Below are 15,469 nucleotides of genomic sequence, written 5' to 3'. Positions count from 1 at the left end.
GATGGAAGCCTTTTCAGTCCAATTCAAACTGAGGTTCAAGGAGGTCAGTGGTGCTGTGACTGAAGGGCATTAGGAAAAGGGAAGGGGCGGGAGAAAACGTTTTTGGGGTTTGAATGATGTATAGCTGGATGGGTCTGCATCGCTTGGAAGAAGAGACTCTTGGTTTCTATCTCCTTGTCTCGAATAACATTGTTCTGTGTTCTGAATTGCTTTGTTTATTATCCTTTAGACAGGAGAAAGTCTAAAAAATTGTCTCTTACAGAGATGTTAATTACAATTGACACAATCTCGCTGTCATAAACCATAAGCTATTTCCTGACTGATTAAGGTATTGTGTGTTTTTCAACCTGCAGGAAACGTTACTTTCCTTTGTTCATTATCTCCTGCAAGATGATGAGTTCTAATCAGGAGGAGGTCACTTTGGGCGCTTTTCTCCAGTATATTGAAGATATGGGGATGAAGGCCTATGATGGCTTGGTTATACAGAATGCATCAGACATTGCTCGAGAGAATGATCGCATGAGGAATGAAACAAACCTGGCTTACTTGAAAGAAAAGAGTGAAAAACGCCGAAAACAAGAAGAAGCAATAAAACGGTAAATATTTTGATAAAAAGACAAGTGGTCTGGCAGAGTGAATGAACAGTGAGGAGCTTGGTCTCAGGTATGGTAAATATGCGTAGATCAGTTGATTTCTAAGCAGCTTGCTGGTAAAAGCAGTACAGACCGTTGGCCCACGTCAGGCTGCTAATTGCACGTGTTTTACATTGTGTAGGCATGATGCTGAATGGTTCTACCTCCCTGAATGGAACAGAGTATTCCCATGCAAATGGATTCAGTTTGAGGATGTGTGGCATCTCCAGCTGGTGTGATTTTTTTTAACAAAACAAAAATTTAGGTGTTTGGAATAGGAGATGTAGATCTAATGGAAAATGGGTCCTTATCCACTCAGTGCTTTTAGATGAACAGTGTGTACTTTGTGCAAAGATGTATTGGTCTGTGAGCTCTGGCAAGACAGAGACAGCCTTACAGATCAAAATAGACTGTCCTCGAGTTGATATTTTAAATCTGGTAAATTTTCAAAGCTCTTTAATTGCTGTCTGAGGTTTTATTTATGATTTCCTCACCATTCTGCATGCTCTGAAGTCAGTAAAAATATTGCAATCATTTAAAGGAAAATGGATCAAGCCCCTGATGGGTAGAACCCTGTGATGGCTCTTCTTGAACAATTCCATCGATTTTAATTGTCTGTTAATGAGAGGAGCACTCACATGACCTGGCCTCTTGTGCCAATGGAGAGCAAAGAAATCTCTGCAGCATCTTGGAGAGGAGAAGAAGGTTGAATGGGATAGATGTAAATATTTATTATAGACACATTTGCATATTAAAAAATTGCATTTTCTTGAGGAGAGGGTCAAATTGTGTAATACAGGTAAATCATCAATCCCAATGCTAAACTTTTATATGCAAATGAATTGCCTGAGCACAAACTCATAGGAGGTCCTTTGAATTTTTTCCCCTGGCATGAATCTTTTGTATTTCAGTTTAAGTGATTAAATTTTATGCTATGTCTTGGGTACTGTACATCCAGGTATAACAGACATGCTGTGCTGTGAATGTTCCAGCAACGCCTCTGTAGTCTGGTAATTTTGATGAAATATTTAAAGCAAAAGAGCAGCACATACAGTTTGACAGAGAAGGAAGAAGCAATGTAAAGCAAAATGATGGCTGCTTTTACTTTCCAGGAAGTAGAATTTTTTGGATTGTCACTAATTTGCTTGGGGGAAAAAGACTAATGTGAAATTAAGGTGAATAATGAGAGCACAAGCAATGTGTATTTTGGAACTTTTTGGACTATTATCTTGTCAGTTCAACTACTGGGTGATGTTTGGGGGATTCAAACTATTGGGGAGCCAAAGGCATAGGCTGCTTGTAGCAGGAGCTATACTGTGCACAACTTCATGAAGAGAAAATTAAGATTTTTGTATCAGATTAATGTAGGAAGGTTTTTATGCAGATTAATGTAGGAAGGTTTGTGGTGTTTTTTTTTATTATTTATTTATGCTGGATATACATTTTTTTTTTTTTTTTTTTTTTTTCATTCTTGCCGTCTTTGCTTACTGTTCATCTCTGTCTTTTGATTACTGAATAGCTGCATAAACTACAAAATTTCCAAGAGGAAAGGGTAGGGAGACCCACCTCAAAATATTTATTAATATGATGGAGAGGGAAGTTAAGTACTAGTTACATAAAGCAGAGGAGGAATTTGAATGTCTTGCCTGCTAAGTGAGCCCATACAAATTGCTAGTCAATAAATTGCCATTTCGAAGTAGTGAGAGGAAGAGTACTTTCTCATCTTATAAAGCCCGCTCTTCCCCAATGAGGAAAACAATAATAAAAAAAAATTAGTAAATATTTTGAGTTTATTGAAACTTCACTGTTCGATTAATTTTGAATTGGCTGGAAAAATAAATTCCCCAGTCCTTGTGGCAACTTCTTTATTTGATGATAAGCTATGTTAAACTGTCAGTGTCTACAGGTATATTCAGAAGATAGTCTTCAGAGTTGACAGCTAATTAGGCTGTGCTCTGGCTAACCTGTTTATGTGCACTCCAGTATGTGTGATCATAAAGGTCAACAAGTGCCAGAACAGGTTTTGTTACGAATAAATTTCTTGGGGCACACAGAGTAAGCTGTGGACCTACCTGTTTCCTTGTAGTCCTCTAGCTAAGCTTCTCTACCTGATTTGAATGGTGGTAGCAGTATTTCCTACCTTGTGGTTGGTTTGTGTGGTTTTATTTATTGATCTTGGGACAGTGATTTGATGAAGAGCTCTGGATAAGTGCAGATGATTTAGGGCTAAGCCAAACCATGAAATTCCTGCTCATGCTAAATTGAGATCACAGAGAATAGTGCTGTGCTCCCCAGAAATACAGAGTCAGAAGACACAAGGAAGATTACCAGCAATACAGTGGGTTTAGCAGAGGAACAGCATGTATACGTACATGGATTACTCATCAACATTTCTTGATATAGTGCTCTTCTGTGGGAAACCCAGTTTGTGGTGGTCGTCTCTATTCCCTCCCAACTTGGCTTATCGCAGTAACATTGAGGGGGTAAATGATATCCATCTGAGGAAACAAAGTAGGACCTTAGGAGATCTTGGAAAATGCTGTCTTTGAGTCTTGGAGAGATAAAATGAGATATTTGTGATCTATTCTTTATTAGGAAAACAAAGCAATGGCAGACCAAGGGAGAACATCTGATTTGACTAAAGGAACCATGATGTCTAAAGTCCCTTAGGCTGATCACAGTTGAGTCTGTTCCCTGTAGTAACCTCCCAAGATTTATCCAAGACCACGTTGTCTATTGAAACACAGCAGTCAGGAAGGGTAAAGTAGGATTATTGATTTCTTCTTTGTTCTGTACTATTTTCCTTGTATCTTTACCTTATCTTGGCGGGTATTTATATTATCCCTAATTCCTGATAGCGTGGCCTAGATAGCAAGTGGTGCGCATGTGCAGTGATAACAGTGCTACCAGTCTGGAGACTACCAACAGCTGAAAACAATCTCCTTAGCAACAAGGGTGTCATCCCCTGTGATTAACTGCAGGTAGATTTTGAGCAGGAGAGGGGGTTCCAGCAAGTGCTCCCCTTTTGCTAGGGGGAATCAAAGTCAGTCTTTGGCATCTACTGAAAATTACCTAATAGTCTGAGTATTGAATTTTTTTCATAAGCTATTAAATTTTAGTGTTCAGATGGTCTCTTTTAGAAGAAGGCTGATCGTGTATATTAACAACATAATAATGAGTAATTTACTCTCTAATAAAGTGGTGGTATTCACATACAACACTATTTAGAAGCAGCTGTTATTTACCTAAATCATCTCATAACTGTGCTGAATGACTTAAAAGTTCATTGAAATGCATTAGTCTGAGCAGTTTGGAAACGATCTGAAAAATGATCTAAAAAAAAAAAAAGCTGTTTGATTGTACGTTTTACATTCCTAAGGATACATTGTGTTGTGTTTGTTCAGTAGCACTCCTGAACTTTCCGTGTGATTGCTATCTCATCGTGTGTCATTCTGATAGGTTAATTGTGGGGAAAAATGTATGGATCTACTGTACGTTGCAGGGGATAAAACACATTGTGTTGGACTGGAAAAAAAAAAAAGCAACTAGTCTTTGTCTGATCTTGCTGGGCTGAGTCAGCTGATCTGATCTGAATTTCTGACCTAATTTTAGTATGGTACTTAGCAACTATGCAGAGAAAATAAGGTTAATGTGTTGATTAGTAGCTGAGAGTAAGCCACAATAAATACATTAGTATATGTATTTTGGGCCTAAGTTTTAGACCTTTTTTCTTCCATCTTTTATTTGTCTGGTCTCACGACTTGATCATTGTCAGTTCAGGCGGCTGCGTCCAGACCAAGAGAACATACTGGCATATTGCCCACAGAGCTTGTAAATTGCAAATAAAGTTACGAAGCAGGATCACTTTCACTGGCAATAAAGTTGCCGTACTGCGAGGTGTACATTTGCCGTGATACAGTATCTGCCGTAGGCAGCGTTTCTGGGAACAGAAGGTAGATTTGCCTGAGCTGTTATGGGCGCCAGGGAAAAGGTGAGTGCTTTGAGTTTACATAGGGCATCTGTTAGAACGAGCAGTTGCTTTCTGACTCATCCAAAATTGAAATACATACATTTAGATACTTTATCTCTATTATACATCGTCTTGTGTGGATACTTCACCAGTGCTTTTTTTTTAATTGTATAAACACAAAATCTTGGTAAGAAACAAGTATTGAACACCCTCCTCCTCCTCTGAAGGCTGAGGCGTGTTGCATTAATCGTAGGCAGTGGCTGGGCTTGTGCGCTTTCATAGGAGATGTATGCTGTCAGAGGTCGGGCTTCTTGTTTTTAGGCATCATTCAAGCTTCTGTTTCTGTTGGGGAAGCTGTCACTTTGATTTATAACACTGCTCCGGTGTAAAGCTGATGGTGTTAGTGGGCATGAATTTCTACCTGCCAAATCCTGGACTTAGCCATCAAAATATTTATTTCCACTTCTAATTGTTTCCCTTCCTTGTAGCTCACTCCCAGCACCTAAATGGCTCTGTGGAAAGCCTTGTTTCTGCTTGTTGAGGGAAGCATCCAGACAGATGCTGTCAAGAGGAGGAGCTTTTAGGAGCACTGTTCTGTGCTAAAGCTAGCAGAAATGGGCCGGCCAGCCAGTGGCAGAGTTAAGCTCTTGTAATAAAGAAGGAATTGTAATGAACAGCTGTCATCCTAACCTCTCCTTCCTTTGGCAAATCAAATATTGAAGACTAACCCATCGGCAAAAGTAAGATCATATTTTTCTCTTGCTCTATTTTTATTTTTTTTTTAAGGTTGTGGAGGTAATTGAATTCAGGTATTATCTGTCTGTAGTTTTCTGTAGTTTCTGTCCTTGGGTTCCTTCATAAACAAGACATAAATTATATGTCCTTCAGCTAAAAGTTGTGTTATCAAGTATAGGCAACAGCAAGCAAATATAAAAATATTTCTATGCATGGGATTATTCACTGCCAAGAGCTCCATTCAGCTGAGAAAATGTGTATAATCTTAGAGTATACAGACATGCTGAGGTGTTTCTACCAAAAGATTTCTACCAGAATCAAAAATAACCGAAATAAAATAATTTCATTATGAACTTACTGTTTATAAAAATGTCTTGAAATCAGAAAAATACTTCAGGTAAAAGAAAGCTTAAAGTACTGTTTCTTCTTTTTCTGAACATTTGTCTGTAGTTGAAATTTTGCATAGTGAACTACACATTTCTAAATTTGCGGGAATACTTATGCTTACTAGATTACAATATCCTTGCAGCCAGACCTCAAGAAAAATGTGAGGGAAGTGCAATCAATATTTGGCATCGTGGCGAAGGGCTCAGTTGAAATACCTGCAAGCACATTATTGAGATTTTATAAATTACAAACTTGTGAACCTGTTGTTATTGGTGTTGGTCTTTTGTAGGTTTTGTTGTTGGTGGTTGGTTGGGGTTTTTTTGTTTGTTGTTTTGTTTTTGTTTTTTTTTTTAAATTCAAGTCTGAGTTCTCTCAATGAATGTGATTTTTGGATATGAGGTCAGTCATATGTACTCCTTTAATCAGGGTATGTATTGTAAGGAAGCTTAACTGTGGCATTGGTTGCTTTTATCATCTTCCTTCTGGACATGTTGCATACTCATTTCATCCTAGATTAAATTATTGCTGTGGTACCACCTTTATGGTGGAAATGGCTGATGAAGTGTGATAGAGACTAATTTTAGTATGATTTCAAAACCTTTTTCTCATGAAAATATCATAGGGTCTCTTTTGAAGTTGGATTGATGTAGAAAGAGTAGCACAGACAGGTTTTTTGTTTTGTTTTGTTTTTTTTTCATCAAGAGTAAGTAAAATGGTTGTGCAGTCAGTGACCTCCAAATGTATTTTTGTTGCATTTATAAGTAAACAGATGTGATGATCTAGCCAACAAATCCTCCCTTCCAAATGCTCATATCCATATGGCCTCCTGTATTATTGCCACATAAAATAAACAACAGACACAATGCAAACTATATTATGTTGCTGTTGCTGTTATTCTGAGAAGTTTTATTTTAGGACAGTCATGCAACAAATGTCATTTAAAATTTACCACAGAGGCTGATAGCCTGCTTGGTAATCCCAAGTACCAAGAAATAAAGCAGAAATCATTATCAGTTTGGTATCTAAAGCTTTATGTTATTTTCAATAAATCTTCCATGATTTTAGGGCTTCTGCCTACAACTTTTACTCTTTTTCTGGGAAGTTACATGATCTCTTCCCCTGCATCATTCTACAAATTGCTCAGACATATACTGGGCTACTATGTAAGCGGATGCATTTTTGCTCAGGATTCATTTGCTGTATTTAAAAGCATAATTACAAGTGTGGGGTCATAGAGAGCCCAGAGGACTTCTAAATGGGTTACAGATCCCTTTTCCTCTTGTTAAAATCCAGTCTAAGTGGCTCCATGCTATTGGTATTTGCAGGCTGTCTGACCACCTGTGTAAATGAGTGAACTGGCCTTGCTCCAATTCCATTTGGGCGCGTGTTCGCATGCATCCTACAGGCTGGTGCCTCCTCGGCAGACTGTCATCCTGGAGGAGGTCTGTTGTACCACTGGGAGACAGTCCTTGACATACCATTGCTGCAAGATGCTGGGGGGCATGTGGATCTTAATGTCCAGTTTTTAGTACTTCGTTCCCTGTCCACTTTTATTTCCATTTTTTTCTCACTATCGCTTTATTAGTATTTAACTATAGGATGTGGGATTGTAATTTTGACCTGGTAGTTAAAATTATCCAGCACTGCCTCTAACCAAAAAATCCCCTTTAGCAAAACAGAGGTGCACGTAGAGCTGTGGGGAAGCAGGTATTTGGCATAACCCGCTGGGGTTCTGGTCATGCTGCTCTTTCTAGTCAAGGCTTTACCTTTGTTTGGAAAATGTCTTCAAGTATATTATGAAATTGCACAGAGTAGGGCATAAATAAATAAAACCTGTTATTCTGAAGACTGGATTTAAAAAAAGGAAGACTGCTTTGAAGCATGCCCAGATAGAGTCTTTATAACTAATCTAGGATGGATTCATTAATGGAGAAATACACTCAGTAAAACAGCACAATTAATACACCATGTAACTTTTAATAAAGTCTAGCCCAGGACTGCTGGTAAAATTGAAGCATTGATCTTTTCTGGTTCAGGGCTTCCAGTAACCAAAAATTAGGCCATGCTGAAGTTCACTGACACCTGACAAATGTTGTAATTGCCTTTGACCTGAATTAAGAACTCGTGTTACAACCTGAAGGAAAGGTTCTTGTACAGAAGACATGGAGAAAGTAGTCTCATGGTCCATAAGTAGCAAAATTGCAGCTAGCTGCACTTCTACATGTGCACACATGCAGGTTCAACCACATGCACTTTAGAAATTCTGCCAGAACTGTCTGTAATAAACACAGGGAACACGCAGTGCCAGTGTGAGAACCCAGCAGAACCGAAGGTCTCTGCTAGCGTTAGAATAACACGAGTAAATCTTTCTGTGCCTTCGAGAAAATCCATTGTTTAACAATACCTGTTCATACAGTTGAAGGAAAACAAACATGTTCTTTGAGCAGAACAGCTCAATGCATTGCTCTTTCCAGGGCCATAAATCACTGCTGTATTTTGCTGTCATTAATAATAATAAAGATTACTTCATGCCCCACCCAGCTGGCAGGCGTTTGTTCCCTTTGCGTGTTCTCCTTCTCAGCACCCTTCTGACAGGCTACACAGGCTTTGTTTTTTTATGTATTTATTGTTTTCCTCCACAGGAAAGCACAAACATAATATGGTGCCTGATATTTTGATTGGGATGTTTATTTTCTCAGCCTAAAGGAGAGAGTCTGCTCTTGGGTATACCCCTGAAAGCAGAGACTGTCAGTACAGACCACCTCTGCGACAGAAGCATCTGGTGATGGGCATCTCGTTGCCGAGTTATGCTAGGTCAGGGGATAAAATTTGTATGAAAACAGGAATGTGCCTGTGCACTGATTAGATTTTTATGCGATTGGATTAAAATGGGAGTAAGGAGAGATTAGAGGAGAGATGGATTGCACAGACATTACTGGTTGTAGGTTTTACAGTTAATTTGAGACTTTTATTTTTCCTTCTGCCTTTCCACTCAAGTTTGACTTGTAACCCGAACGGAAGTCAGTTTAAAAATATTAAAAAAACCAAACCAAACAACACAACAACATAAAACCGATCAACCTAACAAGAAAAAAAAAAAAAAAACACCACCACGTGGAACGTACCCTCAGCACGGGGCCTTCCTTCATCAAGAACACAGAGCCAGCAGCCACCCCCCGTGCCGAGGGGCTGGGGGGGAGGCTGATGTGGGGCGGCCTCTGCTCAGCCCTGGGGGCTGCTGGGGGTGAACACTGCGGCTCCCCATGCGACCCGCTGGCAGCCTGCGAATGAGCAAAGTGGGCTGGTTTGGTCCCACAGAAGGCAGTCGTAAGTGGAACTGTGTTTTGTTTTATTTTTTATTGCACAGTACCCAAGGACCCCGAATGGAAATTAGATTCCTCTAAACCACTAACCCGGTGCACGCACACAGCACAAAGCAGCTCACAGCATGAGCTGAAATTGTACCCAACAGGTGACTAAAGGGACAGCTGAAGAGTTAGGGGACTGCTCATTTCCTTCCCTATATTACTACAGCAAAGCATAAACTGAAGTGTATCCCCAGCGGTTGTGATGAATTACATCCAGCAGTACTCTCTGAAAGCTAGAGAGAAACAAACGCTTCCAGTAGACTCGGGCAGATGCTTCTGGAACGTGTCAAGATTGAGAGGGCCACAGCCAGCTAAAACCCACAGAAATATTCCTCTCAACAAGTGTGTTACTTGACCAAATTATAACATTTTAAAAGATCAAAACTGAGAGTAACTATAGGGGTTACCACAAATTAATGAGATTTACCTGAGTTTAATCCATTTCTCCTCTGGGTGGATTATATAGGGCGTATCTCACCAGTAGATCCTCTGCTAGCTGAGGGCACTTTAGTTATTAAGTTGAGATCACATGTTAGGAGCCATTAAGTGAATTGCTTTGTACAGCCTTTCCCTGAATGCTAGGGCAAATGCAGTATTTCATACCCTTAGCTAATTTCAAGCTGTAATTTAATTTCTGAAACATACTTTTAATTGAATCTTTAAAGACAAAAGGAAACTGCCGAGTCCTTTAGTATTGCAAAAGCGATTGTTTAAAAATCTAGCCCATCTAGAGAATAATTTTCTATAATTAAACGTAAAGTTTGTTTTGCTTCTCTGCAGGCAGCTATGGAGAAGCAAATTCCTGCTGTCTGCTGAAACAGAGGTATTGGGGGATGTGAGAAGTTAAGTTATTTTATGCTCACTTTGTAACTCTGACATGAGACAATGCTGTAGCCCTCCACAATGTGCAAGTCTGAATAAGTAAACAAAGGGAGGCTAATTAAAAAATTAGTCTGCTAACACCAAAATCACATAAGTAGGAGCTCTGACTAGTGATCTCATTTTTCTAATTTTTAGTGATGAGATGAACTTGAGAGAGATGTCAGCAATTTTGTAATAAATCTAAGTAGCCAAAAAAAAAAATCGGTTACTTGCATCTTGCAACTCCATCCAGTATTTTAGTGGTTAGATTTTTATATTCATGTTCGATAAGCAGAGAGAGGCTCAAGGTACTTTCAGTAAAAATCCATATAATCTGTTATGCAATTTTGTTATGGGAGAAACATTTTGATTGGATCAGTAGTGATGCAGGTCTTCAACTTTATGGATATCTGATTAAAAATAATAACAATCAGCACTAAATGCAGCCCACTCTAATGGAGAGGAAATCCTGGAGCATGGCTTTGTGTTTTAGGATTCTGATTTCTTTAAATCAGCAAGTGATTTGCAATGGAGATTTTCCCTTTTATTGTTATTGGTGAAAAACCTATGATACACCATGGAAGTGAGATGTGTATGGGGACACGAAAGAAACTAAGTGGAATAAAAAGCATAAAGTTAAAAAGAGAAGGGTCTGAAATTAACCCATGAAGCCTCAACACAGTATCTTCTAATAAAGGGAAAGAACAAAAGCAACATCTTGTTCTTTATGTGCTGGGAGAGCTCTGCACTTCCAGATGCCTTGAGTTGGTAGTAATTACAGGCGTGAAGGGTGCTGTATGTTTTGAGACCAGCCCAAGTAAGTGATGGAAGAGTTTGGGACCCAGTGTAGGGGTGGGGGGAATCCATTTGGCTTTAATTGAAATTTAATTTTTATTTTGTTTTCTTGCTGGAAGAAAGCACTGAGAGAATCAGTTGTCTTTTCAGTACAGGTTGTCTCTTTTCAAGCATTTCTACAAAAAGCACAGATATGAAGGACTAACTTTTATTAAAAATTCCAATTGCGTTGAGGTCTGCCTGCTTTTATATAATTGCTCAGAGGCTTGGGCGCTCACTCTTTGTAGTTAGGCTCCCTGTAGTTTTTTACTTGAAGGTTGTTTATTCTGTAGTATCAGAAATTATTTCAGGACTTGGATATCTTTTCTCTTGGAGCAGTAGCACGCATGAAATTCACCTGAACGTATGTTAAAAGCTGAAGGTCAAGGTATGCCAAAGGTCTTTGGGCATTTCATGTTAGATCCTGGCACCATAGTGAGGTTCCTAAAAGTGCAGGAACCTTGTGCCTTGCTGGAACTGACCTCTCTCAGGTCAAACAGTCCTACGGCTGCCCCTACGGGAACAGAATCATCTCTATAAACCTGGCTTTGAGTGGCAAGTAGCTCCAGCCGTGTCCTGTCACCAAGTTAGGAACGGCAGCCCGTACGATGAAGGTCGTCATCAGCCTGTTGCATTAACAAGCTGCTTAATTTTGGTACCAGATGTTAAAACACTGATATATTTTCTGCCTCAGTGTCAGGAACATCTTTCGCAGGAATCTCTTGCGCTGATTGTCAGCCTGTGGATTACCACATTAAAAAAAAAAGCAATGACTGAATTTTAAAGTTGGTTTCACATGTTTTTTGTTATTTCACTGGAACAGTTGTCCCCCATTCCTCTCTCTACCAGCTATATCTGTGCTTTGAGGGCTGAAGCAGAAATAGAATTTTGTGTATTTAAATGGAAAAGTATGGTGAAATTCATGTACTGCAACATATGCCAAATATATTGCTGCTTTCAAAGACTGAGCTGGTAGTGTTTGTGTTATATGGCTATTGTTTTGAGATTAAAAGTTTTTAATCAGTATATCACAAAAAACATTTAACAGATAATTTAAATTGTTTCAGCTGTATACCCGAACTGTTAGGCTAAGCAAAGCACAGCTTTTTTTTTTTTTTTTTTTCCCTAGGAAATCATATTCCTGCATTGTTAATCTGAATTCTGCTACGGCTGTGATGAAGCAGATCAAGAACTGCATATGTACTTGCCATGGCAACCCCTGTATCACATGACACACACGCTAGTTCGGCCAAAGAGCTTCATGGCTTATTAAACAGGCACACACAGACCCAGCCACACACCATTTTGCCATGTGACTGCTCTAGCCCTGGCAGCTTTTTAAAGGGAAACTGTATTGCAGCATCATAGCGTTTTCATCAGCATCATCTTGCCCGAGTTCCTTCCTTTCCTCTTAGATTCTGTGTTGAGTTTTTAAAGAACAGATGAAGGTTGACAAGACTCTGTGTATAGGTATTTTCTTCTGTTTGTCTTTCCTTTGGAAAAAATCTATGTACAAAGATAAAATAGTGAAGATTTTTAATTATTTTTTTTTATTAGAAATTAAGGGGCTCTTTGGTGCTGTTGAGTGAACAATATACCGCTTTTTTTGGACACATTTTCTGCTGTCACCTCCTGTGGACTTTTACTAGATTTGAGGAGGCTAAATGAGAACAGAGTGAAAAACCCCTGGGCCATTCCAGTATTGACAAAGCATTCCTAAAACGTTTTCTAGAAAACACCTTTGCTCTTTGCTGCTTAACACAATTCCCCTTAGATCTGATGATGATGACAACAATGATCTCTAAGCTCACCCAGCAAAATGTAGCTTGATACAAGTTTTTATACCTTTGCTTGTTTAAGATAAGTTATGTGTGGCGCTTGATCAGCAAATCTGAGGGGCTGCAACCTCAAGGGAATGAGTGGTGGTGAGCAAAGAGGAGTTAAGAGGTGGGGCTGGAGTTGAGTAAGTATGTTTGTACCTTAATGCCTCAGGAGTGAAGGAGAACAGCAGAAATGCAGTCTTGCCCTGATTCCATTGCTAAAGGGCAGGCAGGGTGCACGCTGCTGCTGCTGTCATCTCTGCTGCCCACTGGCACTGTTCTTGAGGAGGCGCACGCTTGTATACTCAGAGAGGAGCTGCTGGAAAACTGATTCTTTACCAAAACAGCACGCAATGGATAATAGGAAAGGGACTCCTCTGTTTGCCTTTCCTCTGTCGGATGCCTGACTGAAGTGGCAAGCACCTCAGTTGAGCGCAGATACATTGCCACGTACCTGACTAAAATGTAAAAAAACACTCTGCACAGCAACAAAACATTGTGAAAAGACTGTGTTAGTCTTAATTAGTAATTGCCCCCCCAACCCTATTATTTAGTGTCCTATGTCCGCTGCGTAGATGCAATTTACCAAGAGTTACAGAGAGACCAACTCTCAAATCCATGTGCTGAAATTAATCATTTTTATGATTTATGTTGTTGCTTTTGAACTTAAGGAAAATCTATTTTCAATGTCCAGTTCCAGTCTGTCAGATTTTCATCTTCATTTCCCAAGTAATCAGTCAAGGTGCAAAGACTTATAATTAATGCTTTTCAGTGAGAGACTGCTGGTTCCTTGTGTTCTGTTTCAAATAAGTTTATTGTTGGGTTACCATTTTGGAAATGATCCATGATAAGGGAGCAATAACCTGCTTTGGGAATTAATTTAGAGAGGTACTTGTACATAAATTGGCCTTTAAACAGAGAAGCAGTGTTATATTCGTTATTAGGGACACAGATAAGAAAGCTGTTCTCTTCTGAAGTGTGTATCTGTGCATCTCTGCCAGCAATTGTACAAGGATTCTAATGCAAAATCAGCATTGGAGGAAGGAGATCTTTTAAGATGGTGTGTAATAAAAACTCTTTTGGCAGGATAAGGTATTTCAGGTTACCGTTTTAGTTGTATTTTATGACAGTACTGATTTTTCAGCATCTTTAACTACTTTGCTTTTAATACCTGCTCTGATATTATTAAGAGGGAAAGAGAACATAGGGATCATTTCTTTCCTCGGAAGGCACTGAACAAAGGCCCTGCACACTCCCCTGAAACGTAGGGAAGATTTTTACAACCGCTCCTAGCAGCCTGCTACCGCTGCCTAGCCCCTGCTCTGCAGGAGGGGAGTAGTGGCAGCAATATTTCCCCTTTCCTGTGCAGTGAAAAGAACCAGCTTTTCAGAATTCCTTCATCCCTACAAGTGGGATTGCGTTTTCAAAACAGATTACCAAAATCAGGTATTTTCTGAAAAGCTGGCCCCAAACTCTCTTCTACTCCAGAATTTCAAATTTCATTTCTTCAGTTAAATAATTGGGAGTTTTGCTGTCTAAAGGTTTGTATTTAAACCACAGGTTTCTATATTGTGTTTATTTACAGTTACAGCAGCGGAAAAGGCTGGTTAGGCTCATGACAAAATATTTTGACTAGCCTCTTCCTACTTACTCATTTGTTTGTCCTCAGTATATGTTTATTGTGAATTGTCTTCCCAAGAGATTATAAACAAGATGGTAGCTTTCACTAACTGGTCTTTTCTGTCATTTAATGATGGGCTGATTCAGGAGGTTCTGTACAAAAAGGGTTTGTCAGACTGGGTCTAAAATTTGTGGAAATAATGTCATTACCAGAATACATCAGAAAAAAAAGCCCCATAACTTCATTGCAAGACAGTTAAGGTTGCTAAGAGACAGAATTTAATTATCTGCCAATTTGTTTACCATTCCCAAACACTTAGAAGGGCGAAAGCTGTGGACTGCCCTGAATTCTAAGCTATGTGCAAAATAAGCCAAAAGCATTTTGTTGTCAAATGCAGCTTTAAGAAGGACGTTTGAAAAATGATGCAAGAGCTTTAAGTTTGACCTGTGGTATTTTTCCTAAATGTATAATATCAGTTATTTTCATTTCCCTCTCACTCCTGAAATCTACATACATTGCATGTATTTTAACTGATAATACAGAAAATGTGGGGAAAAAAAGAAACACAGATTTTTTTTTTTTTCTAGTAAAAGACTTTCAGCTATACTTTCTTGAAAATGATATGTTCTTTCTCTAATAGTAGCAGTGTTCAGTGTTCCTGTATTATGATTCCATTATTGATGTATGTTGATGTTAATTTAAGGTTGACCAGCATGAATCATTGACTCATTTTATGTTTCTTTTTCTAAAATGTTGTGTGTTGTGTTTGCACTTTGAGATAAGTACTGCAATTTATTTTGGGTGCAAAGTAAGTTTGTGGTACAATGAAGTTTACATTTCCCTGTGTCACTGTGGCTATTATGTAGACGGTATAAGATTTATGCCATCCTAAGCTATTCATTTTCTTGGTTTTCAGGGCACGCATCTGGTAAATTAAGCACAGGCAGTAAAAAGAGAGAAGCGGAGGTTTCTCCGTCTGTTTTCAGAATGGTAACATCTTCCACTGCTTTTTCTTTAATGGAAATAAAGACTCATTTTTAGCTAATGTGAAACACTAGCTGTAAAATTGAAGAACTCGCCACAATACTGAAGGAATAAGCACTTCTGACCAGCTTAACAGTAAGCTCAAATCTGAATTGGTATTCAGTCAGTAGTTCTGACAATGTAGTGCTAAAGTATGTCCATACAGGTGCATTACTGGTTTTGTGGGACATTGCTCCGGGAAGGTTGGGTAGAGCGTT

At 39.1% G+C, this 15,469-nt stretch overlaps 1 protein-coding gene across 1 annotated transcript in view; it reads left to right on the top strand.

Annotated features, from left to right (window-relative positions):
• Positions 1-384: 384 nt before the first annotated feature.
• The window catches only part of NYAP2 (neuronal tyrosine-phosphorylated phosphoinositide-3-kinase adaptor 2), a 146,393-nt gene continuing 131,308 nt past the window's right edge, over positions 385-15,469 (top strand). Inside the window, exon 1 of the mRNA XM_082487061.1 lies at positions 385-596. Coding sequence (XP_082343187.1) covers positions 391-596 — 206 coding nt within the window. The 5' untranslated portion in view covers positions 385-390. The remainder of the gene's footprint in view (positions 597-15,469) is intronic.

The sequence above is a fragment of the Vanellus vanellus genome (genome assembly GCF_965231255.1).
Source record: "Vanellus vanellus genome assembly, chromosome: 8".
NCBI classification, from domain to species: domain Eukaryota; kingdom Metazoa; phylum Chordata; class Aves; order Charadriiformes; family Charadriidae; genus Vanellus; species Vanellus vanellus.
This window is presented reverse-complemented; position numbering and strand designations above follow the sequence as displayed.